The 27,865-nt window shown below is 51.3% G+C and overlaps 4 protein-coding genes across 7 annotated transcripts; 2 read left to right on the top strand and 2 right to left on the bottom strand.

Annotated features, from left to right (window-relative positions):
- Nucleotides 1-710: 710 nt before the first annotated feature.
- C24H11orf52 (chromosome 24 C11orf52 homolog) lies at nt 711-9,119 on the bottom strand. Of its 2 annotated transcripts, XM_065855838.2 has the most exons (4): nt 8,950-9,116; nt 4,719-4,759; nt 3,942-3,988; nt 711-3,595 (listed from the first exon to the last, which is right to left on the bottom strand). In XM_065855838.2, the coding sequence occupies exons 1-4, from the start codon at nt 8,979-8,981 to the stop codon at nt 3,359-3,361; spliced, it is 357 nt and encodes a 118-aa protein (XP_065711910.1). In that variant the 5' UTR covers nt 8,982-9,116; the 3' UTR covers nt 711-3,358. The 2 variants fall into 2 exon arrangements, with proteins under 2 accessions (XP_065711910.1, XP_071654868.1); XM_071798767.1 differs by lacking the exon at nt 4,719-4,759 and having other exon boundaries at nt 8,950-9,119.
- A 2,458-nt stretch (nt 9,120-11,577) lies between these two features.
- HSPB2 (heat shock protein family B (small) member 2) lies at nt 11,578-14,670 on the bottom strand. Of its 2 annotated transcripts, XM_065855752.2 has the most exons (3): nt 14,519-14,670; nt 13,217-13,670; nt 11,578-11,824 (listed from the first exon to the last, which is right to left on the bottom strand). In XM_065855752.2, the coding sequence occupies exons 1-2, from the start codon at nt 14,610-14,612 to the stop codon at nt 13,219-13,221; spliced, it is 546 nt and encodes a 181-aa protein (XP_065711824.1). In that variant the 5' UTR covers nt 14,613-14,670; the 3' UTR covers nt 11,578-11,824; nt 13,217-13,218. The 2 variants fall into 2 exon arrangements, with proteins under 2 accessions (XP_065711824.1, XP_065711823.1); XM_065855751.2 differs by lacking the exon at nt 11,578-11,824 and having other exon boundaries at nt 12,790-13,670.
- A 1,758-nt stretch (nt 14,671-16,428) lies between these two features.
- CRYAB (crystallin alpha B) lies at nt 16,429-21,306 on the top strand. Of its 2 annotated transcripts, XR_011735637.1 has the most exons (4): nt 16,429-16,822; nt 18,189-18,311; nt 19,208-19,502; nt 21,177-21,306. XR_011735637.1 is itself a non-coding variant. In XM_065855745.2 (3 exons), the coding sequence occupies exons 1-3, from the start codon at nt 16,625-16,627 to the stop codon at nt 19,409-19,411; spliced, it is 525 nt and encodes a 174-aa protein (XP_065711817.1). In that variant the 5' UTR covers nt 16,429-16,624; the 3' UTR covers nt 19,412-19,536. The 2 variants fall into 2 exon arrangements, 1 of the variants encoding a protein (XP_065711817.1); XM_065855745.2 differs by lacking the exon at nt 21,177-21,306 and having other exon boundaries at nt 19,208-19,536.
- Nucleotides 21,307-22,116: 810 nt separating this feature from the next.
- Nucleotides 22,117-27,855, top strand: FDXACB1 (ferredoxin-fold anticodon binding domain containing 1). The gene is made up of 6 exons (XM_065855718.2): nt 22,117-22,325; nt 23,214-23,370; nt 23,510-23,713; nt 24,050-24,208; nt 24,894-26,969; nt 27,110-27,855. Exons 1-5 carry the CDS (start codon nt 22,157-22,159, stop codon nt 26,080-26,082), a joined length of 1,878 nt encoding a protein of 625 aa, XP_065711790.1. The 5' UTR covers nt 22,117-22,156; the 3' UTR covers nt 26,083-26,969; nt 27,110-27,855.
- Nucleotides 27,856-27,865: the final 10 nt, after the last annotated feature.

Below are 27,865 nucleotides of genomic sequence, written 5' to 3' on the forward strand. Positions count from 1 at the left end.
GAGTAACAGAGTAACAGAATAACAGAGTAACAGAGGCAGCGCCAAGGCAAGTTGCTGAATCTGCACAGGGTGGAGGTATTTGGGGACCCATTCTGCAGAACAAGGCTGAGAGCGAGTGAGCAGGGAGACCACGAGGTGTGCGGCAAGGATTCGGGGCCTCGGAGGGGCTGTGTGGTGTCTCTGGAAGCGGGGTCAGTCGGGGGGAGTTAAAGCATGGGGGTCCCCAGGAGCAGGGCTGGGCTTGGGGAGACCAGGGTGTGGGGAACAGTAGCCCGGGGGTGGGGGACTGGGGTACCAGCAGAGCTCCGCGGTCCCCAGGAGCAGGGAGGGGGACCTGAGAAAACCGGGGTACCCGTGGGGTGATGTGCCGAGCCCGCCCCGCCAAGGTTCCCGCGCCCTCCGGCCCTACCTGCGCCCGGCCCGGCCCCGCCGCGGCGCGTCGCCGGTCGCCATGGAGACGGAGGCGGGGCGGCCCCGCTCAGGCCCCGCCCAGCTGGAGCGTATCGGGGGTTCGGAGCCAGGGAGCGGGCGGGGGGCGCTGGGCGTCCGCACCCGGGGGTCCGTACCCAGGTTCCGCACCCGCACCCGCGCTGGGCGCCAGAGCGTTTCTCTGCAGCAGCGGCACGGGAACCCGCCGGCCGGGGGGTGTCCTGTGCGTCCCCAGGGCCCCTGTGCAGCAAGCGGGCAACGGCCTCCCCAAAAAGTGCGAATTTGTTAGTTAAACCTAAAAAATTACATCTTTAATGTTCAAAGAACATTTGATACATTAACACTCATTTGACACCCATAAGGTAACAACCTCGGGAAACACAGGAGATACACTGTTAAAAGCTTTTAATATTCAGTGCAAACCCAAGCTCTTCAGAAAAATCCTGTTGCAGAACACGTGGCTTTCACATTTTGCGTATTAAAGGCCTGGTGAACAGGCAAAATTGCTGCTTTACTCCTGTTGCTATGCAGAACATTTGATTATCTCTAAGATGCACTGTACTTCCAGAAACAACACCAAGCACTAACTACGTATGGAAGCTGGAACTCCTAAGGGAATAGGAGATAAACGACCACTCTGAGGCACTCATTAGGAGATATTTTCTGTTGTAGCTCCCATGCGTTCAGAATACAAAAGGGCTCATCCACAGATGAGCAGAACCAAGTGATGTGACCGGGTGAAAGCGAGTTCCTCTGAGCTGAACACAGTTCTACTTATGTCCACAGCAAAACTGGTTTAACTCGATGGATGTGCAAATTTACACAGCTCTGCGCCCAGGAGCTTGACCCTCATGTTTGTGCAGCTTTTTGTCCATGGCCACAGCTCTCCTGATGGATAAACTTCCCAGGAAAAACATCAGTAGCACTGTGCGTGCCACTGCAATAACGGGCTTTTCCACTTCAACTGTTTTTAAAGATGACCTGTTGGAGTCTGCACTCCTTCTAGAAAACCTCCTGAACTATCATCCGTATTTAATAATGTTTCTAAAAAACCCAGCGTCTCCCTGTAACACGGAGGGCTTGACCAGAACTGAAGTGTCCCTTTCTAGTTCTTGTACTGGCGATTCAGTGCAAGCAGGGACATAACTGCTCTCCAGCATGAACCGGATCTGTGTCTCTGGCTGCCCCTCTGACAGCTGGGCCAGCGGGACTGAATGCTGCAGGCTCCCGTGCCTCCCTGACTCACTCCCATCAATAAATCCTCTGCCCATTCAATCCCCTCAGTCCCAAGGACAGGTTTTCATGCTGGGCATGGAGTACAGAAAGGAACTTGGAGGAGCAGAAAGAGGAATCCTTGGCACTCAGAAGGTCCAGCCCTTCAAATAACATAATGTTACACCCACTACAAATGAAGGGCCTTCTACTGCAGACCTCACAATAACCCCACTGAGGGCAGCTGGATAGCATAGGCAAAAAAACCCTTTTCAGGTTGAAAAACATACTGTATCCATTATTTTAAAAAGGGCCTACTTCTGTTGATGTTACTCTGGCCTCACAATAGCTGCTGGATAGCATGGGCAAAAAGGTATACAAATTGCAGAATTGGTCCTCAAACCACTTCCATTTTAGCAAACACTGCCCATACCAGCTTTATTTTTGTAATGAGCAGGAACTCCCTCGTGCTTTTTACATTTAGCTGAGCCATACTACGCAAATGTGCATGTTTAGAAAACGTACCAGGCTGTCCATTTTTAAACACTGGCAATAAGCAGGTTGTCCCACGATCTGCATTTAGCTGTGCAGATCATTATGTAGGAACAGAATGTGCCAAGCATTGATTTGGTGCCTAAGGATACTGCTTGGGAGCCCTGCTCATCCGCCAATGCTGCAACTGCCAAATTCAGCCCAGCGGCAGAAGCCTTTGGACAATTGCTATACTGCATTACTGACACTATTTTAAATCCGTGAACAAATTCTCAAAGGTGTATCTGGGAGCGTTAGCAGAAAACAACACACAGTGTGTGCTTTCTATTGCTGGGGTTTATAACTAAGGCTGACAGTACAAAATATGAAAAAATGCAGTCAAAGGTCTCTCTAAAGTCGACCAGGATTAATTCCCAGTATCTCAAGTATGCAGACAGCTGCTGTACTCTAAAGACTGGATAATTGCCCTAAATATGGGCAGTGGCTTTTAAATGGTTGCCTCGCAGTTAGATTGCAAATTTGCCTTGTTCTATCTCCAGTCAGAGCCAAGAGGTCACTGCTCATTTCTGTGCATTTTGGGGTGAGAATGCGTATCTGTACCGCCCGTCAGTGAAAGAAATTGTTCCGTACCCCTCAGTTAATTCTGCATTTCTGGTTTTGGTTTTAGTGTTACGGAACACTGCCCTTTGAGAAAAGGGGATGCACATAGTGCATGACTGCAGTTACAGTGGCAGGTGCTGGAGGAAGACATTGCAGTGGATACCGCTAAAGGTTCCGTGCCATTTCTTCACAGTATCACACACGTCATTCTGCACATTGTCCCAGTATTGAATCCTGGATGCCATGTTCCCAAGTCCATATGTACAGCAGCACTCAGCTGGTCCTGTGCCACAGCAGGAACTTTCTCACTGGGGCTGTGGTTTCAACCTTCATCAGCCAAGGAGCAGCTCTGTCTTCTCACGGTGCTGAGATGGGTTGCCAGCTTCAGAGGCAGCTCTTCCAAGGGGAAGAGGTGCTTGTTGTCAGCAGAATCAGACAGGAAACTACCCACCATGTGACAATAAATATGTCTGTGTCCTCCAAAGAGAAGTGCAGGTGGAAAACACTGCCTCTCCGCACTTTCTCAGGGAGGCTTAATGTGTCCATGAGGTTAGCTTGCATCTACAGCATCTCTAAGTTGGTGAAGTCCTTTTGCTGCTAAAGGAGGAGGGGACCACCAAGCCTTTTATACCAGGGTCCCATTCTTACTGTCGTATTTCAGCCTGGGCCGGGGGAAGTTGAGGGTGGCATATTCTGTGGCATTCTGCATTTGTAAGTTCTTCACCTCTGCCGCAGAGCGCTCCCGGACCTTGGTGAACACCTGGATGTCTGCGTAATGAATGCTGTCGTCCTGCTTCACACTCTTGGGTTTACTCACGGTGGCGTAGACAGGGAACTCCGGGACATCTTCGTACGTTGGAACCTTTGGGGAGAAAGATCTCTGGTAGGTCACCCCTGCTGCTACCCCTGCCTTCCCCAGCCCAGGCAGAGACACCCCACACGCTGCCCCCAGCACCATCCAGCCCTCTGACACCTCAGGCTCAGGGAAGGTTTCATCCTCCTGCTTCCACTGCACTTTAGGGGGAAAAAATGGGCTCTCATCCCTGTGCAGCAATGCACATTGTTCCCACAGCCATTACAGCCTATACAGGACAAGACAATTCACGGCTCTGAATAAGCTGCCCCATGTCCTCCCAACCCATCTAGCCTAGGAAGTGGTGGTCAGCTCTGCCTTCTCAATATACAGTTAGGAAAACAACTCTATTTACCTTCCTGCCAGGCTGATGCTGTTGAGTCTCATGTCTCACATTAGGTCCTGGAAAAGAAACACCAGCAGATCAGGTTAACACAACTGTTCATTGTTCCACCTTTGAACGAAGCATCTGGCCCATGGGCTCTCCCTACTGGACACAAGTCAACTTTCCTCCTCATGACACCCTCCACCCTGTTGCTGTCTCTGGGGGCCGCCTCCAAGAAGAAAGCCTGGATTTGTTTCTTTGGAAAAAATAAGGTTTCCCAGGATGACAACATGCTGTGGACCGCAATGTTCTTGGCAGAACCCCGGAGGACAGACGCGGCACAGAGAGCTTCCTTGTCAGGCCCTTGGAGAAGTCAGATCCAGTTTTAACTTTGTTATTTCCTTTGCTGCCTGGCAAGCATTTTGCCCAGCATGGTCCAAAGGACACAACCAGGCTGCTCAGTGAATGCGCTTTATTCTGGGGGACTGATGTCAGATGGATGTTTGCAGCTCTTACAGGAGTTCGGTGCAGCTTCTGCAATGCGACCCTTGAGAGTACTCACGTGTGTTTTGATATGGGATTGTGGTGCTTAAAAAATCCTGCTGAAGTCCCTTCCCTCCCTCTTGCCAAGTCCCATGGCACATCACACCCCTTTAAAGAAAACATGCCTCTTGCTTCTACCAAACTTCCTGAGGAAGGTTAGGTACGAAGAGATGCAGTTCAGCCAGCACTGACTAACGTCATTTAACCAGAGGCTCAGTCACTCCATCTCTTCTTGTCCTCTAAAGCATTTTCGCAAATCCTTACCTTGTTTTTCTTTCTTTCTTTTAAAAGGCGAAGGACACTTCCTGAAATCAGAGAGACGTGTCAGCCATGAGAAGCCCCAGCCTGTGTTCTCAGTGTGCATACCCAATGAACCACCCCAGGGTACCACATCTGGGTGATGAGAAAGGCCCTAGAAGTGTCTAGAGAAGAACTATGGAGTCAAGCCAGAACCTGAGTGACTCTTGCAGGGAAAAGGTCCAAAGGGGAGATGTAGGGATGCAATTCCTTCTTCTATGACATACCTACCATACCCTACAGGAACCCCAAGTCTCCTTGCCCTTCAGCCCTGCCAGGCTGTCCAACAGGCAAATGCATCAGAGTGACTGAGATTAGATTTCACTGCAGTTTTCCAACTACATTGCTGCAGCTGTATGATCAAAGGCGCAGGGTACAGAGCATGATCTCAGTTGGCATGAAACCCTTCTCTTAGGGCTAGATGTTCTGACAGCCCCGTACCCTGTCCCTCGGCCCCCTTGCACAAGAGGCAGCTTTGCACAGACCTTGTGCTGAGTGTTTCACATAGTTGTTTTCCACTTAAAACACAACCAAACCAAACAACCTATGCACTTAATATAACCCAAGCCAAATCCTCCTCTCAGCTGTGCCTGTGTGACCAGAGACAAACCAAACGCAGCAATGTTCCAGTCACGGTGTGAACAGATGCCAAATTCATTCCAGCTGTAACAACAGAGCCAGGAGCTAAGCTCTTGTAGGCTGGTGCTGGCAGGGGAGCGCAGGCCGTCTGGCAGAGCAGAATCGTGTCACATTCTCGGCCAGATGCACGAAGGAAATGTTTTCCTTGTGTCACACTCAGAGGAGAGCAGGTGCCAGCCCTTGGGTGGCTCCTCCAGTGTCTGTATGTCCATCTGGTACTGGCCACCAACCAATGCAGTGTGCAGCTGAGAGCACACACAGGTCTGTGTCTCTACTGCAGCACAGGCAGCAGCCAAAAGTAGGCAGCTAGCACTTTTAATGGGGCTACAGATCTACCAGGTGGTTCCCAAGAAGCATTATGTGTCCCACAGCATGTGCATTTGGCAGGGGGTCCTGCCACAGGTGGGAACAATGCAGTGCTGATGCAGAGCTGCCTTTGCAGGCTCTTAGAGGCGGTTTCAGCCATGGGTGAGCTGGGCAGTGTGTGCAGTAATGCCTTTGGCACTCTAATTGCAAAACAACAAAACAATGAATGCGGGCAAAGAACTTGGAGACCTTCAAAATGATCAGTAATGATTAACCAGACCTGGGAAGTCAAAGGCAGCTTTGGGGAAGGCAGAATGGCCAAGCGCCTGTGCGAAACAGTCCAACACTTCTTGTGTCTCTGCTGTGTGCTGCCCCACAGAAGCACCAATGACCCTCCAGTCCTTGGTAGGCAAAATCTGGGGGGCTGCCCCCTGGATTTAGGGGCCTGGCTCAAGGCAGCCCTGCTTTGTCTTGCAGTGTCTCTCACTTGGCTCTTGCAGCTCCGCTGTCTCTATGAACATGCAGGCTCTCCAGGGACCTCCTTGCCAAGGCTTGTGTGCTAGAGCACTTTGCCTCTTTACAGCACTCATGCACATTGTACAATGTAATTAAAATAGCACCATTTGAAGGAAAATCAGCATCCTCTTTTCTGGAAGGTAGGTTGCTGTATCAGCTTTCCAAGCTGTTCTTGCTCGTTTTGGTTGCCTTCCTTTGCAGAGAGTGCATTAGCAGCCAGTGTGTAGGCCGAAGCTATTTGTAGCTGTCTGCGGGCTAATTACAGCCAGGCAGGAGACGGCATCTCCAGCCTCAGATCTGCGGTAATTAGAACGGATGTGGCAAGGGAAACAAGAGCAGAGCAAACCTCTCCCCTCCTCTCAAAACCAGGTCAAACATGTCACAACCAACAGCCTGCTAGACGCACATCGTATTCTGCATGACAGCACGCATGTCCCTGCTTCTCTGTTGCTTCTTCCCCTTTCCCCATGGCAATGCACATCTGATTTCTGCCCCACACAGGTTTGCCTCACAGTGGGTCCTGAAATTTGGCATCTTTGCAGCCCATGCACACTGGAGCTCCTGTGTGGTGGGAACCCCTGGGGCATGCTCTCCACAGGGCCATACTTGCAGAGGTTCTCAGACCTGAGGGCACTCTTGCCTTCATCAGTAACATTCTTCTGTGAATAAATTTGCTGTAACAGCTTTTCTTTAAAAACTCCAGGAACCTCCTCAGTCTCTTCTCTTTGCTGTCTCCCTTAGGGCCCATGCTTCAATAGTGATCATGATAAGGAGCTTCCATCCAGGAGACGGTGGGTGGCCACCTCCCCTGAGCCCTTTTGTATGCCTCAACTTTATTAGGAAGCCCAGCTCTTTGCTAACACCGCTGTGGTGCTGAGCAAATATCCAGAAATAAAAGCAGCAGAGGTGCCTGGAAACACCCAAACTAAAATTAAGTATCGTTTATTTTCCTTCTTTCACCAAGGTAAAGCTATGAATCATGCACATTTCTGCAGTGGGGCTTCAGTGCACCAGTCTGCTCTTGATTGGGGTCCTTCGTAGGTGTCTCTCAAGCCCACGTTACCAACAGCACATGCCCATTTGCCTTCCCCTCTCCTTGCTCAGAGCCCGTTCAAATAGCCTGCATAGCACAGGGAGAGCCTGGGAGCCTGAGGCCATTCTTTGTCTGTGTGTTTTCACGTGCAGGACAGGGAATGATGCTCCTGGGGAGAGGGATCTGCTTTCTCCTCACTGCACAGTCTATAAGGCACATGTTTGCACTTGAGTTCTATAAGGGTTGTGTTTGGCCAGAACTTCACCCTCTGCTGCAGGAATCTACCAGAAGGTGACAGCACCAGCAGAAATACCATCCCAGCTTCTTACTTTCCATGCAGCCTACGAGAAAAAAATCATGTGGGGACACAGGAGTCCTGGTCCAGTATCCTTGTGGTAGCAGAATTGGACATTGCCCCAGAAAAGCCAGTCTGCCACCATGCTGCTCCCCGGCCTGGCCCTGCATAGGTGGGTGACCACCAGATTCTGGTTTATGCTTCCTTTTGGAGGCAGAAGAGTTTGTGCCTGGCCTGGAAATGTCTGGACCTGAAAGTGTCACCATGGCATGCACTGTAATGGTGTTTTTTGCACTCCGGAGTCTCTGGCTGTGCCAGTCTGTGCTGTGGCATCGCTCTTCCTACCACACAGCATCAGTGCCTGCCGGCTGCTCAGGGGAACAAGTCTGTAGAAGGAGAAAATGGGGCTTTTGGTGGGGGACATGTCAATAATCAGCCCTCCACCTCTCACCTGCAGCTCCTGTTCCTAAACCCCAAATTCCTCTGCCCTCCAGCTCAGGACTCAGGCTGGAAGGACTTTGGTCTCCAGAACCTCCCGTGCTCCAGCCACTAGGTGATGCTGCGCCTCTTGTAATTATTAAAAAAGCGTTGGTGAATTTATAATACTTTCAACAAATGCAGTGTTGGAGAGAACGTCCTCGGAGCTATATCTGATATTCATGGCTCTCCTGCTTGTCGCGCTCTCAGAGCTGAAAATATTTCCACTTGGCACCGAATGGTGCTCCACTCTGCCCTTTTTCTAAAAGCAGGAGGCCCAGAGCACAACGTGAGCCAGAAGGGATTAAACTGCCATCCTCCCTCTCAGGGAGAAAGAGCAACATCATCTGAAAACCGTGGCCAGGATTTCCCAAGAGCGAATAAAGCCCAGACAGCCATGGGCAGGGAGAGGGGCTGGGAGAGCTGAGAGTAGAATGGGCCCTTAATGCCAGCACTGCCCCGGGACCCCTCCTTGCAGCATGCCAAGGGGACACGTTATGGGGTCTGCCTGGCTGGAGACCACTGGGGCAAGGACAGCGATTTTGGGTAGATCTTTCTGAGAACTGAGCTATTCTCAGCTGCTGGCATGGCTGTGGCATCCAAGCTGCCAGCCCCAGGAGGTGCCACAGCCCATCTGGGCTGGGAGATAGGAGCAGCAAAGCCCTTTTGCCTCCCCCTACCATGTCTTCAGCAGAGAGGGGCTGCCCCAGCCTCCCATCCCCACCCTGGCACTTGCACAACAGTGACCCAACGTCCCTACTCACTAGAGCTCAGTTTCCGTGTGAGCTGGCAAGGGGCAGGGCTGAGGGACAGGTGGGAGCCCTGGCAAACCCAGCCCAAGGAAGCAAAGCTCGCAAAGTCCGCCCAAACTCGCGCTGAGACTGCCCAGAGCTTTATCTACCGTTCCCACACCTGGGGGCTGCCGTACTCACCATGGTCGCCCGCAGCTGCAGCGATTGCCCATGTCGCTTCTTCCTCCATGAAGCAGAAGTGTTTTCTGGACAGGGAGAGCTTGTATTTCCTGGTTCCTGCTCAGCCCCTGGCTATTCCAAGGGAGTGTCTGGCAGTGTCAGATTTCTCTCCATCGCCGCAGTGACGCTTTGCTAGGCCCGTGCGTGCCATCTACCGGAAGGCTGGCCCTGGGCTCTCTGTGCCCCAGGGGCTTATACTCATCTCTTGCTACCCGGGGAGGAGAGGGCAAAGCAGCAGCATGCCTCCAGGCCTCAGCCCTGGGGCTAAAATTCTGCTTTCGGAGTTGTACAGTGGATGTCCCTCCGCTATCCCTCTCTCCCACCAGGGCCATCCTGCCGATGCCAGTAGTGATGCAGAAAAGGATGGAGGAGGAACGAAAGGAGGAGCACCATGGTGGGAGCTGTCAGCGCTGTTCCTGCTGTTGACCATTGCATCTCAAGCAGGATGTCAGAAAGATGTGTGGTGAGGGAGGTGATGCCCCAGCAAAGCTGAGAGCAGTCTTGCAGTCTCAGCTGAGCTCCAGTGTTGCTGCTTCTGCTGCAGGCAGAAAGGCAGAGGCAACTTTGGGGACGTTACTGGGCAACCATTTTGTTTAAAGCTACCTAGGTGAAAGTGTACAGATTTGTACTTTCGAGAATGACAGAATCCCACAAGGGACCTCGCGTCAAGAAGGACCTGTGAAACAGCTCTTAGGCTGTGTGTCAAACGGGAACGTTGAAGTGCGTTTTACTTCTCCACCCCTGTTGAGAGCCCTTCAGACTGTGGCTGGTCATTCCTGGACTGAAAGACAGGTAGCTGATCTCTGGCAGCTATGAGATAGCTGATACTCAATACGAAAAGATACCATGTTAATGTAGTCCTCAAGCAGAAACCGTACTCCACAGCTTTGATTTGGCAACCAGCGCTGGTTTTGTGCAGGCCTGGATGCCTCATGGGGTGTGCTGACAAGTTTTAATTCACCCTTCTGGGCAGCTATCTCGGGAACCAGCCCTAGTCCCCTACTCCAGCTGTATCCATGCTCTCAGCCAGCCTCACAGCATCATTTATCATCTGCTCAAGTGCAGATCAAGGCTTGCACTTGTCCAGACGTGGCAAGAGGAGAAGGGTTCTGCTTTGGAAGGGCCATGGGGCACAGCTGGATGCTGGATGAGATACACAGTGACCTGCAGAGCCTGAGTCTTGCTCCAAAACTGTTCCTCAGCATGTGAAACTGCGCAGCACAGCCCGCACCACAGCACCCTGGGGACAATTCAGGTTTGGATTTATGCAGGCAGATGGGATTCAGTCCTGGTCTCAACAGGACCGTTTTCTCAGAGCCCTGCAAAGACCAGGTGGTCTCGGGAGTCTTTGCTGCTTGGGAAGCAGCAGTGTGTGTGTCTCTGGGTTTGCCACAGACACTGTTGGTTTAGTGAGACAATGTCTGTTTTGATTTCTGGGATAACTTGGGCTTTGTTGCTTTGTGGAGGAAAAAAAACCCAAAAGTCTAGGAGCCTGTTCCCATCGGTCCCTTCCACAAATACTGGAGCTGCTGGTTTGAGCTCCACCAGAGAAACAGAAAGGCATCAAAAACATTGGCAGAGCTTGAGAGCGTTTGGCTGCCACTCCGCATTCCCTCCTTAGTCTGTGTCTGCGGGGATGAAAGCGAGCGCGGCTTCCAGCACTCCTGCTCAGCAAACCCATCGGGCTAGTTTGTGAAAAGCCTGCCAGGGTGCAGAAGAACAGCCCCGTCACCGACACCAGGCAGTGCCAGCCCCTCTCCCTGCATCACTGCTCGGGGCAGCTGTCTTCATGCACTCAGGGATATCGTCTGGGTAACAAGCTGTTCAACTGGCATAGGATGAGCCTGCAAGTGCCCAGAAACAGAAAATGAACTCATTGGAGAGCAAAGACAGGGCTAATAAAAGGCAAAGGGGGGGAAACAGAACTGTGTAATGACTACTAATGCTGTGAATTTCTATCGCAATAGAGTCAAGGTACCTCAGACGCCCAGTGACTGGGACCACACTGTGATAGGTGTGGTACAGGCACACAACAAGCTGGCGTTGTCTATGAAAATGAAGGAGAGAGAGCTCTGAACTGTTTGGGGCACTTTTACCTTAGAATCAACTCCCTGTGCAGGCCCAGCCCTGTCCACATGCTGTTTTCAGTCCGCAGCGTTTCAGCAAGCCAAGCGCCCTGTGTTGCAGAGTCCGAACAGGGCCAGATGGCATTTCAGGCTCCAGCCTGCCATGTCCACCCTGTGTGTGTCTGTGCACTCCTCCAGCCAGGCACTCTTTGCCCAGCTTGCAGGTCATATATTGGACATCCTCCCTATCCCTAATACAGCAAAAATGTTTATCCCAGTGACAAGAGGCCTGCGGTGAGTGAGGGGACCACCAGTCCTTCTTACCAGCACAGAATATGCCAGATCAGAGACAAAGAAAAGTCTTTTATAGTGCCGTTCCGAAGCAGCTGTGAGTTTGAGGTATCCTTTTATGGCAGCTGCTTCAGGTGGTTGAGTTTCACTAGGATTGTCTCTGGAATGACTCTTAATGACTTAGACAAAGCCTATTGTAAAGGTGGTTTTTATTTTGACAGTGTCTGAAATACTTACTGACAGCAGCTTATCTGGTCCTACTTCATGAGTGGTGGCATCTCTCAGCAGTACAGACTGTGAGTGTGGGTATCTGATCTGCATGGGGAGGGTGATGGAGGCTTAGCTGTCCTCCCGCCTGCTCTCATGAGGCTGGCAGGCAGGGCTGGTTTAATTTGACTCTGATCCTCACTGCTGGCAGAGGCCCTGAGAAGCAGAAAATAGCTGCACAGTCGTTCACTCTGGTCTGGATCCCACTTTGCCTGGTGAGGTTGAAAGAGCAGTGTTATACCAGTGTTTCAGCAACTGAGGGGGTGTGCTGCACGGCACAGGCTCCCGAGCAGGGCATTTCCGACCCTATGTACTCGCGGAGGTGGGATGCAGAAACCTGCAGGTCACCTCCCAGCACAGAGAGGGAGAAGCTCCATCCATGTGGACCTTGAAACCTCCTCTCCCCTCTGTGGGAGGGCTGCCCTGAGGCATGCCAGGGCCCAGGGCCCCCATATTTGGCCAGTGACACAGCATTTTGGCTGCTTTAATTGGCTCTGACTAGACAAGGATTGCAGCCGGCACCTGCTGAGCCCTCAGGGCCATCCAAGGCAGCAGCAGCTGCCGCCGACAGCAGCACACACGATCCCTCACCCAGCATCACAAGACTACAGAGACATTTCTCATGTAGCTGGTAGCATCATGATGTCTGCACGAGGGGTCAGATTCATCCCCTCTGTGACTCTACAGAGAGCACCAGGATGCCAGCAAGGCCCTTGGGAACCGACCAGAGCCTTTCCCTTCAGCATTTTAGAGCTCACTCCCCTCACAAGGGCTGGAAAGGTCTGTGTGTGAACAAGCCTATGTCCCGTAAGCTGGAGGGCTGAATCAAGCAGAGACCATTGCCTGGCATTTTTTCACTTGGGCTGACTCCAGCTGTGGGTCTGGAGATGCACAGGGAGCCTCCAAGAGCCCAGCACTCTACATCTTTTCTTCTCGAGACCCCTGACCTCTGCGGGCTTCCCACAACACAAGCAGCTCCAGCTGCACCTGAGCCAGGTGACACACAGAGCTGACAGTCCTGGCTGCCCCATGGACAGAGTCCCTCCAGGTCCCCACTGATGCCGTTTCCACTGATGAGCTCAGTGTGAACTCTGCTATTCTGTTTCGCACATCTGGAGCAGCCTTCCTGCTACAGAGTGGGTCGGCCAGAAGCAACACGAATCCAAGGCAAACAAGAGAAGATCAGAGGCAGATTTATTCCTTCTTCCTCCTGAGAGCTGCAGGTACTTTTACAGACCAACAAGTACCTTCTATGTCCACACAAGTCAGGTGCCAATTCAGAAGCAAGGCACCAGCATAATGTCTTCCCTCTTCCCAGTACCCTTCTGGGCTAGAGAACAGCGGCTGTTTTACAGTCCACTGCAACACGGCCTCGCAGTTTGGGGTAAGAGTGGCCCTTGCCATTTGAGGTGAGAGAAGAGCACCCTCTTTTTCCAGTTCCAAGTCCCTTTTTCCAGTCATCAGCCTTAACAAGCAGAAGTCTGGCATATATATGGATGCCTCACAGCCCCGCTAAACACTGATGGTGAGAAATAGGGGTCTGGCACCACAGATTCCCCGTCCCTCTTCCCCCTCCCTTCCCTGTGCATGCCCAGATCCAGCACCTTTAGGACTCTTCCTTCCCTTTTCCTTCTTCAAGCTGTTCTTCTTTCCCCGCTGGCTGCTCCTGTTGGGTTATCTTCACCTCATTGACTCTGGCCTTCACCTCCTTCCCCGTCCGGGGAGCCACAATGCTTAAGATGCCATCGTGGGACAATGTGGCTCTCACCAGCAAGGGGTCGACATCCAGCGGGAGGATGTAGGTCCTGGTGAACTCTCGGGAGATGAAGCCGTGGCGGTCAGCCTTCTGCGGGTGCTGTCCCATCACCTCCAGCAAGTTGTCTACGGTGCGGACAGTGAGCTCATCTGGCAGGAAGTGACAAACATCCAGGAACACCTGGAATTTGTGCTCATTGAGGTTGATCTCAGAGATGCCTCGATCCAGCTGCTTATTGATCCGAGGCCTGATGTAGTAGCCGTGGTACAGGGCAGGGGCTAAAATTTCACATGGGGACACACCTGAAAATGAGACTCAGTGAGGAGTGTGGGGTTTCCAGGGAAGGAGCTGGACAAGGATGGTAGGGGGGGTTGGTGACAGGAGGAGGATGGGACCTGGCAAACACTTTGGTTTTGCCACCACATCAGCACAATATGGATGGCGTCTCTTGCAGTTCCTACCTTTGTGTCTTTAAAACACACCCAGAACCAGATGCCACCCAGCAGCAGCTGCCAGCAAGCCAAGGGCTGGCACCCAGCTTCCACATGGTGGGTGGCCAGGGAGGAACCGGCAAGTGCACCGGGTGCTCTGCAGTGCAAAGCCCACAGCCAGGGATGGGCACAGAAAATGCTGATGGTGAAGAAACTGCCCTGAAGAACTAAAGGCCTTTTGTGTGCCATTGTCCAGGGGGCTTTCCTTGGAGCTTTTTGCCTTTTCACGCTGTTGTGCTGGTGCTGAATGGTTCTGCTGCTGCCCACATTCCTTCCCCTCTGCCAGCTACTGCCCGGCTTTGTGCTGAACACCCCAGCTCAGCTTTTCTCCACAGCCCCGGCTGCAAAAACTTCCCCCTCACCACCCCCCCTCCCCAATTTGGAGCATTTTGCTCCATGCTTGCACAGCATATCCATGAATGCCAGACCACTGGGGGCATGAGGGAGAGACAGCAGAAGGCATGGATGGAGGAAGCGGACCTGAAAAGAGAGACCCTGGATATTCCCTCCTGATTTGACCTGGGTTCTTATGCTCAAAATTCTGTGTCTCCAGCTTCTGTAACCTGCTCTGGAGCTCAAACTCCCCAGGGGGACTCTACCAGCCCACCTGCATCAGAGGGGAGAAAGGTGCCGGGGGGGGATCCCATCTCCTTTCTTACCTTCTCCAAAGTTCTGGTCGTAAATCTTGCTAGGATTGGCAAACTCATATTCCGAACTCATGGGGTAGGCGTGGGGGACAGTCCGTGCAGCCATGGTGTGTCTGGGAAGGGGACCTTCCAAGCACTCACTGCCTCTGAGAGCAAAGGCTGCGGATTGCAAGGTTTTAATCGGGTGAATTCCACAGGGAGGAGTGTGTGATAAAAAAGATGGACCAAAATAGCCATGCACACAGGCCCCAGGATGCCTCGCCAGGGTGACGAGGAAAGCTCCTCGCTGCGTTCCAGCAGGGAGCACAGGCGCTGCCTGCAGTCAGGAAAGCCTCGGGAGAACCCCACACTGCCTCCCAGAGATCCCCTCCTCGAGCAAGGGGCGCAGGAGGCAAACGAGCAGCCAAGTCCAGCAGGGAGGCACAGAGGTGAGCTGAGGGGGGCTGATGTCCAAGAAAGCGGGACGGCCCCCAGGCTCTGTAGTCACTGTCACATGCGTCGCTCACTGTGAGCTTAGGACACATATCAGCCCCTCCTGTGCCCTACATGACGGAGCTTGGTCTTCCCAGAAGCTGAGCAGACAGCTCAAGCCTTTTGTTCCTATGGGTGGTGAAACACTGCAGGTGGTTAAGGAGGGCAAGACAGGATCCAGATCCCACTACTGGCACCTCCACATCCCAAACCACGCTGCTGCAACCTGGCTGTCCGGACTCTTCCCTGGCCAGGGCTTTGGCACAATGTAATGAGACCCGGAGAAATGCTTGTGCTGGAGATTATGAGCCCACCAGGGATCTGAAACTGGCACAGATGCAGATTTATTGAACCGGGGATGGGGGTGGCAGGGGAGGAGTAGTTCCCCGTTAAGCTCCTTGTACCCTGAAACCAGAGAATTCCTTGTTTCCATGCCCCTGCAGTATGAGAGAGCAGGTGCACTGCTGTTGATGTAATGGGGAATTGGAGAAGGTATTTACAGCCTGAGCCGTTGCACAGGGCGAACTCTGCTCTCTGTTCTTGCAGGCAAGCTGAGAGGAAGAGGATCAGACCCTTTGGAAAGGACTGGTGTGGTTAGCAGTAGGAATGGTGTGCTTCTGAGCTAGTGATTTTATTTAAACTGAGAGCTCTCAGAGAGACACTAGGCCTGGCCATTTAAGGACAGTTGCTAGGCTGAACCCGTTCCCATGATTTAGATTCACAGGCGAGGCAGGAATGAAAATAAATACGTGAATTAAGACATATTAGGAGCATAATTATAGGAAATCAGTTTACTGCAGGCACACAGAGGTAGCTTGCATCTCTGAGAAGGCGTCGGAGTGCGGCACCGCGGAGGCAGCTGCTGTGCCTGGTTTATCTGTGCTCACAGCCCTCTGGAGTGCTCTGAGGTCACAGTGTTGAGCTCTTCTGCTCTCTCCAGCAAAGTGGCTTCTGTAGTGGGCAAAAGATGAGAGGCGTTGGGCTGAAGCACTGTAAATAAAGCCATCCTCCATTCACACACACCCATGGACGTGCGCTAAGGCAGCGGGGGCTTTCTGGGCTGCAAAGAGCCGCACCGCCATGGGTATCTCATCAAAGACCTCCCGGGATCTCTCCTGCCCTCTCACTAAAGCAGGCCTGTGGCTTCCTTTGCCTTAAGCAGGGGCAGAGCTCTTCCTATATCGGTGGGTAGTGTGGGGAGCTGAAGTCTCAGTGCTGGCAAAGGGAACAATGGCCCCTTGTCATTTTCCCTGTGAGCCCAAGATAGAGCTGCATTGATCCCGCTGGCATCCAGAGCAGCTGGGAACATCCGCCAAGCTTGCCCGGGACTCTGCAGATAAACAGCACGTGGGGAGCGGGGCGGGTAGCTGGGCAGTTTGGCTCCTTGCTGCCCCATTAGGCTCCTTTTCTTCTTCTCCCCTTCCCCCTCCTCCTCAGCACCATGTTCAAATCCCCCAGACAGCTACTGGGCACCGCTGAAGGGACCAGCCCAGGAGTGGGACAATAAAATCCCTGACACCACTGTTCAAGAGGCCTGGGGGGGTTGGGGGGGGAAGGCCAAGCCAGCTGCATGGGTATAAATCTGTCCCCTGCTCCCGGCACAGCACTGCAGCACAGTTGTTTGCCAGGCTCCTCCAGCGCACTCCAATGGATATCACCATTCACAACCCCCTGATCCGCAGACCCCTGTTGTCTTGGTTGGCACCGAGTCGTATCTTTGACCAGATTTTTGGAGAACACCTGCAGGAGTCAGAGCTGCTCCCCGCCTCCCCAAGCTTCAGTCCCTTCCTGATGAGATCCCCCATTCTTCGGATGCCCAGTTGGCTAGAGGCAGGACTCTCTGAGGTAATTTTCCCTTCTTAATGCTCTTTGTTATTGCTGTGTGCACATCCTGTGATGGGGCTGGAGCTGGACACCCATGACAGCTGAGAGCTTGGAAGCTGCTTATAGGTGGCTATTAGGAAAAGGATGCTGTGCTTGCACCTCTGCATTAGGCAAGACCCTCTGCATGCATACTGTGCTAATCATTTGTGACTGAGAGCAAGTATTGACACAGTGTTTGGAATAGAGGCAAACTGAGCTGACTGTATGCGGCAAATGACCGTAAGAGCTGATGGAAGAAAGGAGGAGACCTAATTTCCCCATCTGCTGAGCAAGACTTTCCATCCCACTCTCTCCTAAGAAACAAACAGCCCAGGGGTAATGGGCAGGGCTGGTGGGATCCGCATGTCAGGCAGCATGGGAGCTCATGGTTGCTGAGGAAAAGGGGGCCTATTCCAAAGAATCACTGCCATTTTTAGTAAGATACAGGACCCAAAGGATCATGAAGCAGCCGTCCGCTTGCTTCAGGGGCTGGGCCAAGAGGTACGCAGTTCAGACAACCTTGCCTGTTCTGTGGTTCAACTGTCTTATTCACAAGTAACTTGCAGAGCTATTCTAAGCCAAAGGGTGAGAGGAAAGTATTTTTTTAATCTTTGCATAGCGTTTCCCTCGATTTACCGACCTATGTCTGGCGGTCCACGGTAGCAGCCATGATAAGAACCACAGATAACAATGTCTATCTCAGTGGAGAAATCTCCGCAGATAGTCTAGAAGGAGAAGGGAGCGCTTGGACTTGCAGGTCAAACCGTGGAAACCAGAGCTGGCACAGAGGCCACCTCCGCATCGCAAAGCAAAGCTGCAGGAGGCTCGCATGATCCCTACCATGAATGCTGCAGGGAGGAAGATGCTCAGCTCATACAGCTCATACAACGTGTCCAAGACAGGCAGAACATACAAATTCAACCTCAGGAAGCAGTAAAAAGCACTATCTGCTGGAGGTGATAAAGTGCAGAATGGAAGGGAAGGAGGTGAGATTAGCAGCAGGTGAGTCAGAGTTTCGGCAGCAGTCTTGTTGCTCAGATAACAGAGGTGAGCGGTGAGGCAGGATTGCTCACCACTGACACATTACCTTATTTACTAAAGAACGACAATGCGGGGGAAAGGCTGCAAACCTGCAGATGAGCTGCAGGCAGCTGGACAGTCCGGATTTCTTTGGCTTGAATGGGCTAGCAAGGGACAAAGCCACCCAGAGCAGAACCACAGGCTCGAATGAAGGTCAGACAGTGCTTGTGCAAGCACCGGCTTCAGTCTTGAACCGCTGTATTCTGAGAGCCTTTTAGAGCTGAACTCCTCACCTGCTTTTTTCTGAAGTCACCTCCTTATTTTGCAGATGCGACTGGATAAGGACAAATTTTCTGTAAATCTTGATGTGAAGCATTTCTCCCCCGAGGAGTTAAATGTGAAGGTGCTTGGGGACATGATAGAAATTCACGGGAAACACGAGGAGCGCCAGGTACTTCTGCTTTAACTGTGCGACTGATAGTGTGAACTTCCTCACCTATGCTTAAACAAGGAGACTGCGAAACACCCCTCTCCTATGCTCATCTCAAATACTTCTAACGTTTTTAATCAACCAGTCCTAGTCGAAGATTCTCTGTGCAACCTCCCCAGCTGATCCCAGACTGGGCAGTGACGGGTGGAGATTTATTGCTGATGTTACATGAACTGTGAACTGAACTGGAAAATCATCTTTGAAATGGGCATTTCTGGGCCTCCCTCTTTCTTTGAAGAGGCCAGGAATGCATGGAGACATTCAATAAGCTAACAACAAGCTGTAATAATTAAACCACATAATGAATCAGTGCATTGCCCTGTTCCATTACCATGAGGCTACCTCTTCCTGAAAAAGGCCCATCTATCAGTTTGTAATCCTTAAAAGTTGCACTGCCTGTAGCTGGTGGGAGCCTGATCCTCACGTAGCTTCTGAACATTTTTGGGGCTAAGAAAACGATCAAGCGCTACAGCGGAGATGAGCTCCCTAGAAAGCTGTGTATTCCTAGAACCCTGGCGACCCTCAGGGACAGGTATGGTGGGCACTGCATGTAGGTCTAACTGCTTCACCTTAGGAACGACTGCACCTCGCTGTGCCAGTCTTTGTGTGGCACAAGAGCCAGAACAGAAACCCTTTGAGCAGTGTCCCCGCAGGCACCTGGTGGGGTGGTGTCTCACTTCAGCCACTCTTGGCTCTTGGGGGCATTGTCATAATGAAAACCCTTTTAACTTTCTGAGAAGTTTTCCTTTGGGAGCTGGAGCTTTCTCATCTCAGAATTTATGCAATGGGTCCATGGTTCAGCTGGAACCGAGCGAACATTTCTAATCAGGGCTGTTCCTTCTCTTCTCCTTTTGAAGGACGAGCATGGCTTCATTGCCAGGGAGTTCAACAGGAAATACAGGATTCCAGACGACGTGGACCCGCTGACCATAACCTCATCGCTCTCTCTGGATGGTGTCCTGACCGTGAGCGCACCAAGGAAACAAAGCGATGTCCCCGAGCGTACCATCCCCATCACCCGTGAAGAGAAGCCTGCCATTGCGGGAGCCCAAAGGAAGTAGCTGCTGTTGCGAGTCACCCGAGGAGCCATTCAAGAGCACTTTTCATCAGATGCCAGCTATACTGAATGGCTACTCTTATTATTTATGCTGAGTAAGTTTACTAACAAATAAACCATGAATAAGCAGTTTGCATCTTTTTTATTTGAGTGCTGAGGGCAAAGGGATTGCTGGGTCAAGAAAGCTGTGTCAGGTTGCTGTGCAGGGAAACATACCTGGCATTGTTGGGTTTCCAGCTTGAGGGGCAGGTGTGTCCAGGAGAGCTCGTTTTGGTGGTCAGAAACATTTGGGTAGCTTCACTTCGTGTACTCTAACGTTTTACAAACATCTAATTGCATGAGCTTTTTCCTTCAATGTTGCCAGAGGATTTCAGAAGGTTTCACAAGCAACAGTTTCTCTAGCAGATACTGGACTGGTAAAACAGCTTCAGGACAATCAAAACCCATTCGAAGTGTGGGTATTAGATAACAACTTATTGGAAGACAACCATATCTCACATATCTAGAACGACTTGTGTTATGGAGAAGCATCCAAGTGCTGCAACAAATTCAGAGCAGTTGCAGATGAAAACTGCGCAGCTGCAGTAAACAGAGATATATCCAGAGAGGGGAAAAACAACCTGTTCCCACAGTGCAAATCACGTCACTTTGAAACTGTGTTGTCAGTGCCCTTAAAATAGCGAACAAGATCTGATGTCTATGGTATTAATCTGATTTATGCTAATGCTGAGCGGTACAAAACACTACTAAGTCGTTGTCTGCTTGGCACCTCTCTTCAAAGGGCTGTGAGTACAAAGGAAAGTCTGTATTACTGGAATTGAATTTCCAAAGTTCATCTCCAAAAAGGACAGAACGCCACAGACCTGTCGCACAGATCACCAGGCTCAGTTGTGACCTGACCTGTTTTCTGTGTTCCTTGTACCTGCTAAGACAGAGGTTATATTAGAAGAGATCAGCTTAAATTTAAGATGAACAGAGAGCGCATCCTGCTTCCTCGGCTTTAAGTGGGAAAAATGAGCACTCAGTGATGTGGGGTCATTTTTGAACACCCCAAACCCCACCTAACTGCCAGGGTCTAGTGTTTCCTATTAGCTGGTTCTAAGAAGCTCTTCCAGTTAAAGTGTTAGCTGGGCTTGACTGACAATGCACAGGGTGACTGGTGACTTGCAGTCATCTCTACACACAGAGCAAATGACAGATACACACGCAGGTTGCACACAATACAGCACACTAAACAGGAAGAAAGATTTTCACATGATGCTACATTTGGCTTTAATATGTGACAGGGCTTTCTGCTTGAAGAACATCCTTGTAGCTCTGCTAGCAGACAGGCCTCCTGTTTTTCTGCAGATTCTTTCCATCCCTGTTGCTTTTCCTGTATCCTTCTTGTTCCTCTCTGAGTGTTGGACACAAGCAAATGCTCCCATAGGGAGGTTTGTAGTCTGTTGTGTAGCTGGACTGAGCAGGTTGAACAAAGGAGGGTGCAGCTCAGGGTGGTGGCCTGGAAACCAATGAGGTTCTTGGTCAAATCATAAACACACACAAAAAACCTTGGAGAAGTGCAAAATAGTAAGAATATATCCAGAAAACGCAACCAAGGGAAATCTTTTCTAGAGAGCAATGTTTTGTTAGGCTCAAACTCAGGAGCAAGAAATGGGAATTTTGAGTGAAAGCTCCTTGGGGACAAACATAGTGAGGTTAGCTAGACAAGAATACTTGAAATGCAAATGCCATTCCCTGAATGACTCGAAATACCTGTTCTGTGGCAGCTCAGGAGCACAACTCAACAGTGAGGAAATGACAGAAAACAATTCAGCCATCTCAAAGCACAAATGTCATTGAGAAGCCATTTTCATTGGCGGTGCACCTGCAGCCATACCGGGAAAACTAAGTGCTGTCCCAGTCCATCCACAGCTCCCCGCAGCCAGCAGCACACGACAGGAGCCACAGCGCAAGTTGTACAAACACATCTTGGATGTGATCTGACAAGAGAAATCAACAGCTCCCTAGGATCAGCTTGGATCTCAACAGCAGGTGACATGACATGGAATGTTGTCCCTTCCACCCGCCTGGTGACTTGAGAGGGAACTCCTACACTTGTGACAGAGAAGAATTGTGTTCCTTGTTGATGCCAAAAAGCTTTTCTTGGAGGGGTTTGGGGAGGAGGAGGAAGGCGGTAGGTGGGGTTGAGGCTCAGGGGGTGATAGGTATCTGTCTTCCTGAACTCCTTTTCTCAGCTTCAGTTACTGAATACCTGTCAGAGTAACTTACCCACCCATTGCAATAGATGAAGTAATTTACCCAAGTTCACAGGGACTTAGTGCATGAACCAGGACCAGACCACATAAACTGCGGGTCTCTGTTGGAGCTTGCCTTTGCCAGTTTTAAGCATTCCGCTGTCATTACCCATGCGGCTCCCAAAACACTGCCTTGCCCCGTGCAGCAGCTCAGGGCACAAAAACAGAACCGGCGGCAGAAAAGCATCGCTATTCTCTCTAAAGCCGTAACTTGAGATTACAGCTCCCGGCCTCGCCAGGGGCGCCGGCGGCTCTTTGGGCCCTGGGCAGAGGCTCCGTGAGGGTCAGCGGCTGCCGACAAAGCCGTGGGGAGGCTCGCAGGGCAGCGGGGAGAAGGGGCTCCCACGGGGGGGACGCGTCTCGACGCCACCAAGAGGCGATGAGCGGAGCGGCGGCCCCGCCGGCCGGCAGGGACGTCATGAGGCAGCGCCGGCTCCGGGCTGGCTGGCGACATGGAGCCGCCGCGCCGCGTCCTGCTGCTCGGGGAGGGCAACTTCTCCTTCGCGGCCTCCCTGTGCGAGGCCGCGGGGACCCACGTCGTGGCAACGTGCTACGAGAGCGAAGAGGAGGTGTCCCGGCGGGGCCGAGCCGCGCACAGCATCGGGCGGCTGCGGGACAGAGGTGCGGCGGCGCGGCGGGGCTCGGCCGGCGGGGAGGGAGGGTGGTAGTGGGGACCCCCGCGCAAAACCACGTAGGAGGCAGGGACGGAGGGAAAAACGGCGTCGCTAACACTCGGCCGTTCGCTGTGGCGGTCCGAGCGAGGCTCTAGAGCCGCATGGCTGAGTTAAATCGGGGAGCCGGTGCTGCGGGACGTCCGCGGGAGCTGTCCAGTCGCTTTCACCGCTCCAGGCTTATCAGAAGGAATTAGAAGCGTCCAGGAAGATAATAAAATACCCTAAAGTCTAACTAGACTGAAACAGAACTGAAACAAGTAGTCGGTTAGCGGAATCTCAGCAAGAGAGCAAAGGGAGTCTGGGTTTTCAGGTTTTCCTAATGCATATGAGTAGGAAGATGCTGGGCAGCTGCTGCTCTGATGTGCTTAAAGTGGACTAGAGGACTTGAATTCACAGAATCACAGATTCACAGAATGTGAGGGATTGGAAGGGACCTGGAAAGCTCATCCAGTGCAATCCCCCATGGAGCAGGAACACCCAGCTGAGGTTCCACAGGAAGGGGTCCAGGCGGGTTTGAATGTCTGCAGAGAAGGAGACTCCACAACCTCCCTGGGCAGCCTGGGCCAGGCTCTGCCACCCTAACTGTAAAGAAGTTTCTTCCCACATTTAAGTGGAACCTCTTGTGTTCCAGTTTGAACCCATTACCCCTTGTCCTATCACTGGTTGTCACCGAGAAGAGCCTGGCTCCATCCTCCTGACACTCACCCTTTAGATATCTGTAAACATTAATAAGATCATCCCTCAGTCTCCTCTTCTCCAAGCTAAAGAGACCCAGCTCCCTCAGCCTTTCAGTAATGGTGAGCATCAGAGTCTTGCTTTGCATTTACTTTTAAAGGAGCTGAAGTTGTGTTTTCTGTGGACTGCACCAAGATGACAGACTACTTTTCACCAGAGAAAAGAGAATTTGATCGTATTTATTTCAACTTCCCTCACTGTGGGAGGAAGTCTGGAGTCGCGAAGAACAGAGACCTGCTTGCCTGTTTTTTCCATAGGTGAGTGAACCAGGAGCAGTTCTGTGCCGGTTGGCTGCTGTGATACAGATTTTCAGCCACGCCACGGCGGCTTTTCTGGCACTCTGACATTTCTCTGTGTGCTAGCGGGTTTTCCCGTGTTGCCTGGCTTTCCTTTCAGCTCCGCAGAGATGCTGACAGAGGAGGGAGAGATCCACGTGGCTCTTTGCAATGGACAGGGGGGGACACCTGCTGATCAGCCAAGGAGGGAATGGCACAACAGCTGGCAAATAGTGGCCGTGGCAGCAGGAGCTGGGTTTATCCTGAGTAACGTTCATCCTTTTAAAGCAGAGACTATCCCAGGATACAAGTGTACAGGCTACAGGTAACCATCATGCGGCAAAACCGAAAAGTCGATATTTGTGCTCTTACAATGCCTAGCACTGGTATGTTTGTTTAGTTAATTGTTTGTTGGAGAGAGGAACTCCGTTTAACTTCCCTTAAAATACCTGTGGTCCTTTAAATCGTAGCCAAGATTAAAATGTAAGCATCTTGCCAAAGTAAAAATGTGGTAGTGTTGCATTTTTGTCTCCTTGTAACGAAACCTGGGACTCAACAAGAGGTGTGTCAGTGTTGCAGAGTTGTCTGTGTAATGCTTACTTATGACACATTAAATATAGGAAACAACCAATGACTTTGCTCTGCTTTTGTGTATTGTCAGGAGTCAAGATAAATCTTTCCATGTGGAGGGTGCTTTAAACCACGTTTTCACACGGAGCACGCAGCTTCGGCCTCCCAAACCTGTGATCTGCGAGACACAACTGGAGAGCCGAAGAGTTTATTTCCAAGTACCACAAGTACTCGTGGATAAAATTAATAGGTGAGTTTTATAATTAGTTTCTGTTTGGGAATGACCAGCATATGCATCAAACAGAAAGGAACTGTTTCACTTTCCCTCCTTTCCCCTTTACAGAATTTCCTGCTCCGTTTCCTCTTCATGTTGGCTTGTGGTTATGCCCTACTTAAAACCAGAACAAAACGAATCTTTATGGTTGAGATCAAGCTGCTGTATACTTAAACACACAAATAAAGATGAAAACTTCGATCTGGTTTATGATACTGTTGAAGAAATTCAGGAGCCGACATGGTGTTTGCTAATACCACAATACTAAGGCTAGCTGGGCTACAGAACGTTAACCTCTTAGGTGAACTGCTGCATACTTTGGAGACAACCCAGAGCTAGCATAATTTGGTTCATTTCTATAGTTTGGTGATGCCTGTGCTGAGTGGAAATGGTGATGCTGACCGTTAAGTCCCATTCCTTTTTTACCAGCGAATGTGCAGTTAATTCTTGATTGCAACCTGGAGACAAACACCACTGAAAATGTGGTAGCCATTGGCACACCCTTGGTGAAAGACTTGCCTTGTTCAGATAGTTACTAGAAACCAGCTTAATATCTGAGGTAGCTTTAGGTAAATTGCTGCACTCAAGTTATGATCACAGGAAGGCGTTTCAAGGAAGCCTGTTTAGTAATGTCTGTAATTTGCACTTCTATTTTTTACAGGGGTTTCCTAGAACTAAACTCATGTCACCCAGTACGGACAGTAAAGGAGAAGCTCGCTGCGGAGCTCAGCCAAGCCTTTCCCTTACAAAACACTGACTACTGCCTTCCTCTGCTCCACCACGGTCACCTCGATGGGGTTTGTCACTCAAATGTCTTTTGGGTCACTCTGAGCCCAGAGAGGACTCCAAGGACTGAAGAAATGCCTAATGAACTGGCCAATGTGGTTTTATTTTCCCATATTGATTTTTGCAGGGATACAGCTAAGAATGGCTGGGTGAACGTACAAGAGGGATGCCACACTTCAGAACAGTATTATCTTAGACCTTCCCTTCTACCTTATGCTCAGGCAATAATACATACAAGAGCTTTTCTTCCAGGAACACTTCATGTTCTTTCTGGTCCAGTTTTCAGGAAGCGTCTCATCACTCCTCACTCCATGCCCGTTTTTCATGAGATGGTTTTTGCATGTGCAGTTAACAGGGGTACAGAGGACAGCTGTATCCAGATGTTGGTGAATAACATTGAAACCAGCATAGATTCTCTTCACAAGACCGTTTCCAGCTTTAAAGTGAACATCAATCTGCAGGAAGCAATGAGTTTTGAGACAACTGAGCTGGATGACTTCGCTGCTTTTGAATCGCAGCTTAGTAAAATTCAATACTTCGTCTGTATGGAGGGGGGTGTTCCAGGCTCCTGTGAGAAGGGTTCCTGGGTGGGAACTATAAGGACGGCTCCTTATGAATTAGCAAGTGGTGAGCTGGTTGTTGTCTTCGCTTCGCTGAATCTTGACCTCCTCGCCATGTTGATCTGTGGAATATCTGACTGGCGAATGCTCTGGACATCAGACACACGCTTCCTCCGTCAATTTCCTAGAGGAGAGTTAAGACTTTTCAAGAATTTTTCTCTCTATCCACCTTCCTATGTGCATGATGTCAGCTTTTGGGTTCCTGATGGGGAGCAATTTGATGAAATTGCTTTTCACACCATTGCTAGGCAGGTGTCAGGTGAAACGGTCATATCCATCCAGTTAATTGACAGTTTCCAGCACGCAGAGACTGGACGGAAGAGCCTCTGCTACAGGCTGACCTTTCAGTCCTGTGACGGGGCGCTGAGCCATCAGCAGGCGGCAGAGATGCAGCTGCTCTTTCGGAAGGAAATAAAGCAACGCTTGCGTGTGACTCTTCGGTAGAGCATCGTATGTTGGTTTCAGGTGCTTGAGCAGCATCTGCCGTTGTTGCCAATCTAGAAAGCGTTGCCTACATCTTGTTGGACCTTACACTGCGTGTTAGTGCAGCGCCTCTTACAAAGGTGGTGTGGACTTCAAGTACCTGCGCACATTCTAAATGTGGAAATTCCTGTTAATGAAGACCAAGTGTGTGGTCAATTAAACCTCATTTTAAGAAGTGGAGCTTTGGTAGGGCCCCATGAGACTGGACTTGATCTCCTTACTGATGCCAATTCACTCTTCCTGCTCTTGCTTGTGTTTGCCCAGTGCCTTGTACTGGTAGTAACTACAACGAGCACACTGAAAGAGGGAGGATCTTGCTATTTCCAGAGGGTTGTGTACAGTTTAAGCAGTGAAAACTCCTTCTGCAGGTGCTCAGGCCCTATGGGAGCATAGTGTGTGCTGGGCTGCTGGTGCCAGGGGCGCAGCTGGTGGGGTCCCAGCTGCATGCACCAGCAGACTGTTTTGGAAATGAAATCAAAACCTCCTAGTAGTGAGCACAAGAGTCTGGTGGAGCCAAAGGAGGGTCGGTCAGAAACTGACCCACCTGGTCAGTTGCAAACAGGCTCTATCGCATGTGCTGTCGGAGCCGTGGGAACCCCCTGCAGCCGTGGGAACCCCCTGCAGCCGTGCCCTTGCCAAAGTCACCATCCATCGCGGCCGATTCACCTGCCTCCAGGGCAGAAAGTGCCCCTAGCTCTTGCCAGTGTTTAAGCTGGCAGCTTGTGCGGGGTGAGCGCCCCAGCGGTGGGGTGCAGCTCAGGGTGCCCCAGCTCGCTTTGCCCAGGGTGCCGCAGGAACTCCGCAGGCGGCAGCAGCGGCGCCCCGGGAGCACCGGGAGCACCCATTCGGTGAGAAAAGCCGGTTGGCGAGGTTTTCCGGGGTGGGGGGGAATAGGTGGGAGGGCGGCCGGGGCGGTGCTGACGGGAGCTCCCTCCAGGGGCCGTCGCGGTGCCTTCTCGGTCCTGACCGCATCCTCCTGCCTTTGCAGCAGCTGCTGGTGGAGGGGAGAAGAAGCCTCCGGATGACCGTGTTCCTCCTCTCTGTCCCAAAGATGCTCCTCTCGCCGCCCTTTTCCCAGCGGTTCAGTGCTGGGGGTATTGAGGTGTGGAAATGACTTAACAACCCCTGAGATTGTAAAGAAGGTATGTATTTACGACGCCGGACACATAGGGGATAGCTCCGCCCAAGATGTGTGTGTTTTTACAGTAGTTGTGAGCTTGATTAAATACAGTAAAGTGTTACATATTCATGAAAGTTTTAGGAACGCCTATACATATTCATAACGCGTCCCCGAGAAGGTGGTTCTTATTACAATGAGTTCCGGGAGACCATTTCCACACCTCCGGCTCCTCCTGGTTGCAGCTGCGCAGTGACCGTGAACCCGGGTCCTCTTCTCTATCCACGGTCACCTTTGGTCCGGTGTGATGAGTTGGTTCGGACTCAGACTGCTGAGTTGGTTAAAATTGGCGTGTCTCCTGCCCTGTGCCCAAGTTTCTGTTACCTAGGTCACCCAAGGACTCACCCAGGATGCATCCAAGGATTATTATCTTTGCAAGGCGTCAGCGAAGCCCTTTTTCTCGTACAATAAGTCACACAAAACTAAGCAAGCCTAGCCAATAGTGATGCAGGTTAAAGGCTTAGCTCTCTAAGTGTCTTTAAGTATTATTTAAGTGTTAATTAGTTGCCAGTTCCCTGTATCAGTGTCAAATAAAACGTTCTGGGGTTGGTTTGGTTTGTTCTTCCC

The sequence above is a fragment of the Patagioenas fasciata genome, chromosome 24 (genome assembly GCF_037038585.1).
Source record: "Patagioenas fasciata isolate bPatFas1 chromosome 24, bPatFas1.hap1, whole genome shotgun sequence".
Taxonomy (NCBI): Eukaryota; Metazoa; Chordata; class Aves; order Columbiformes; family Columbidae; genus Patagioenas; species Patagioenas fasciata.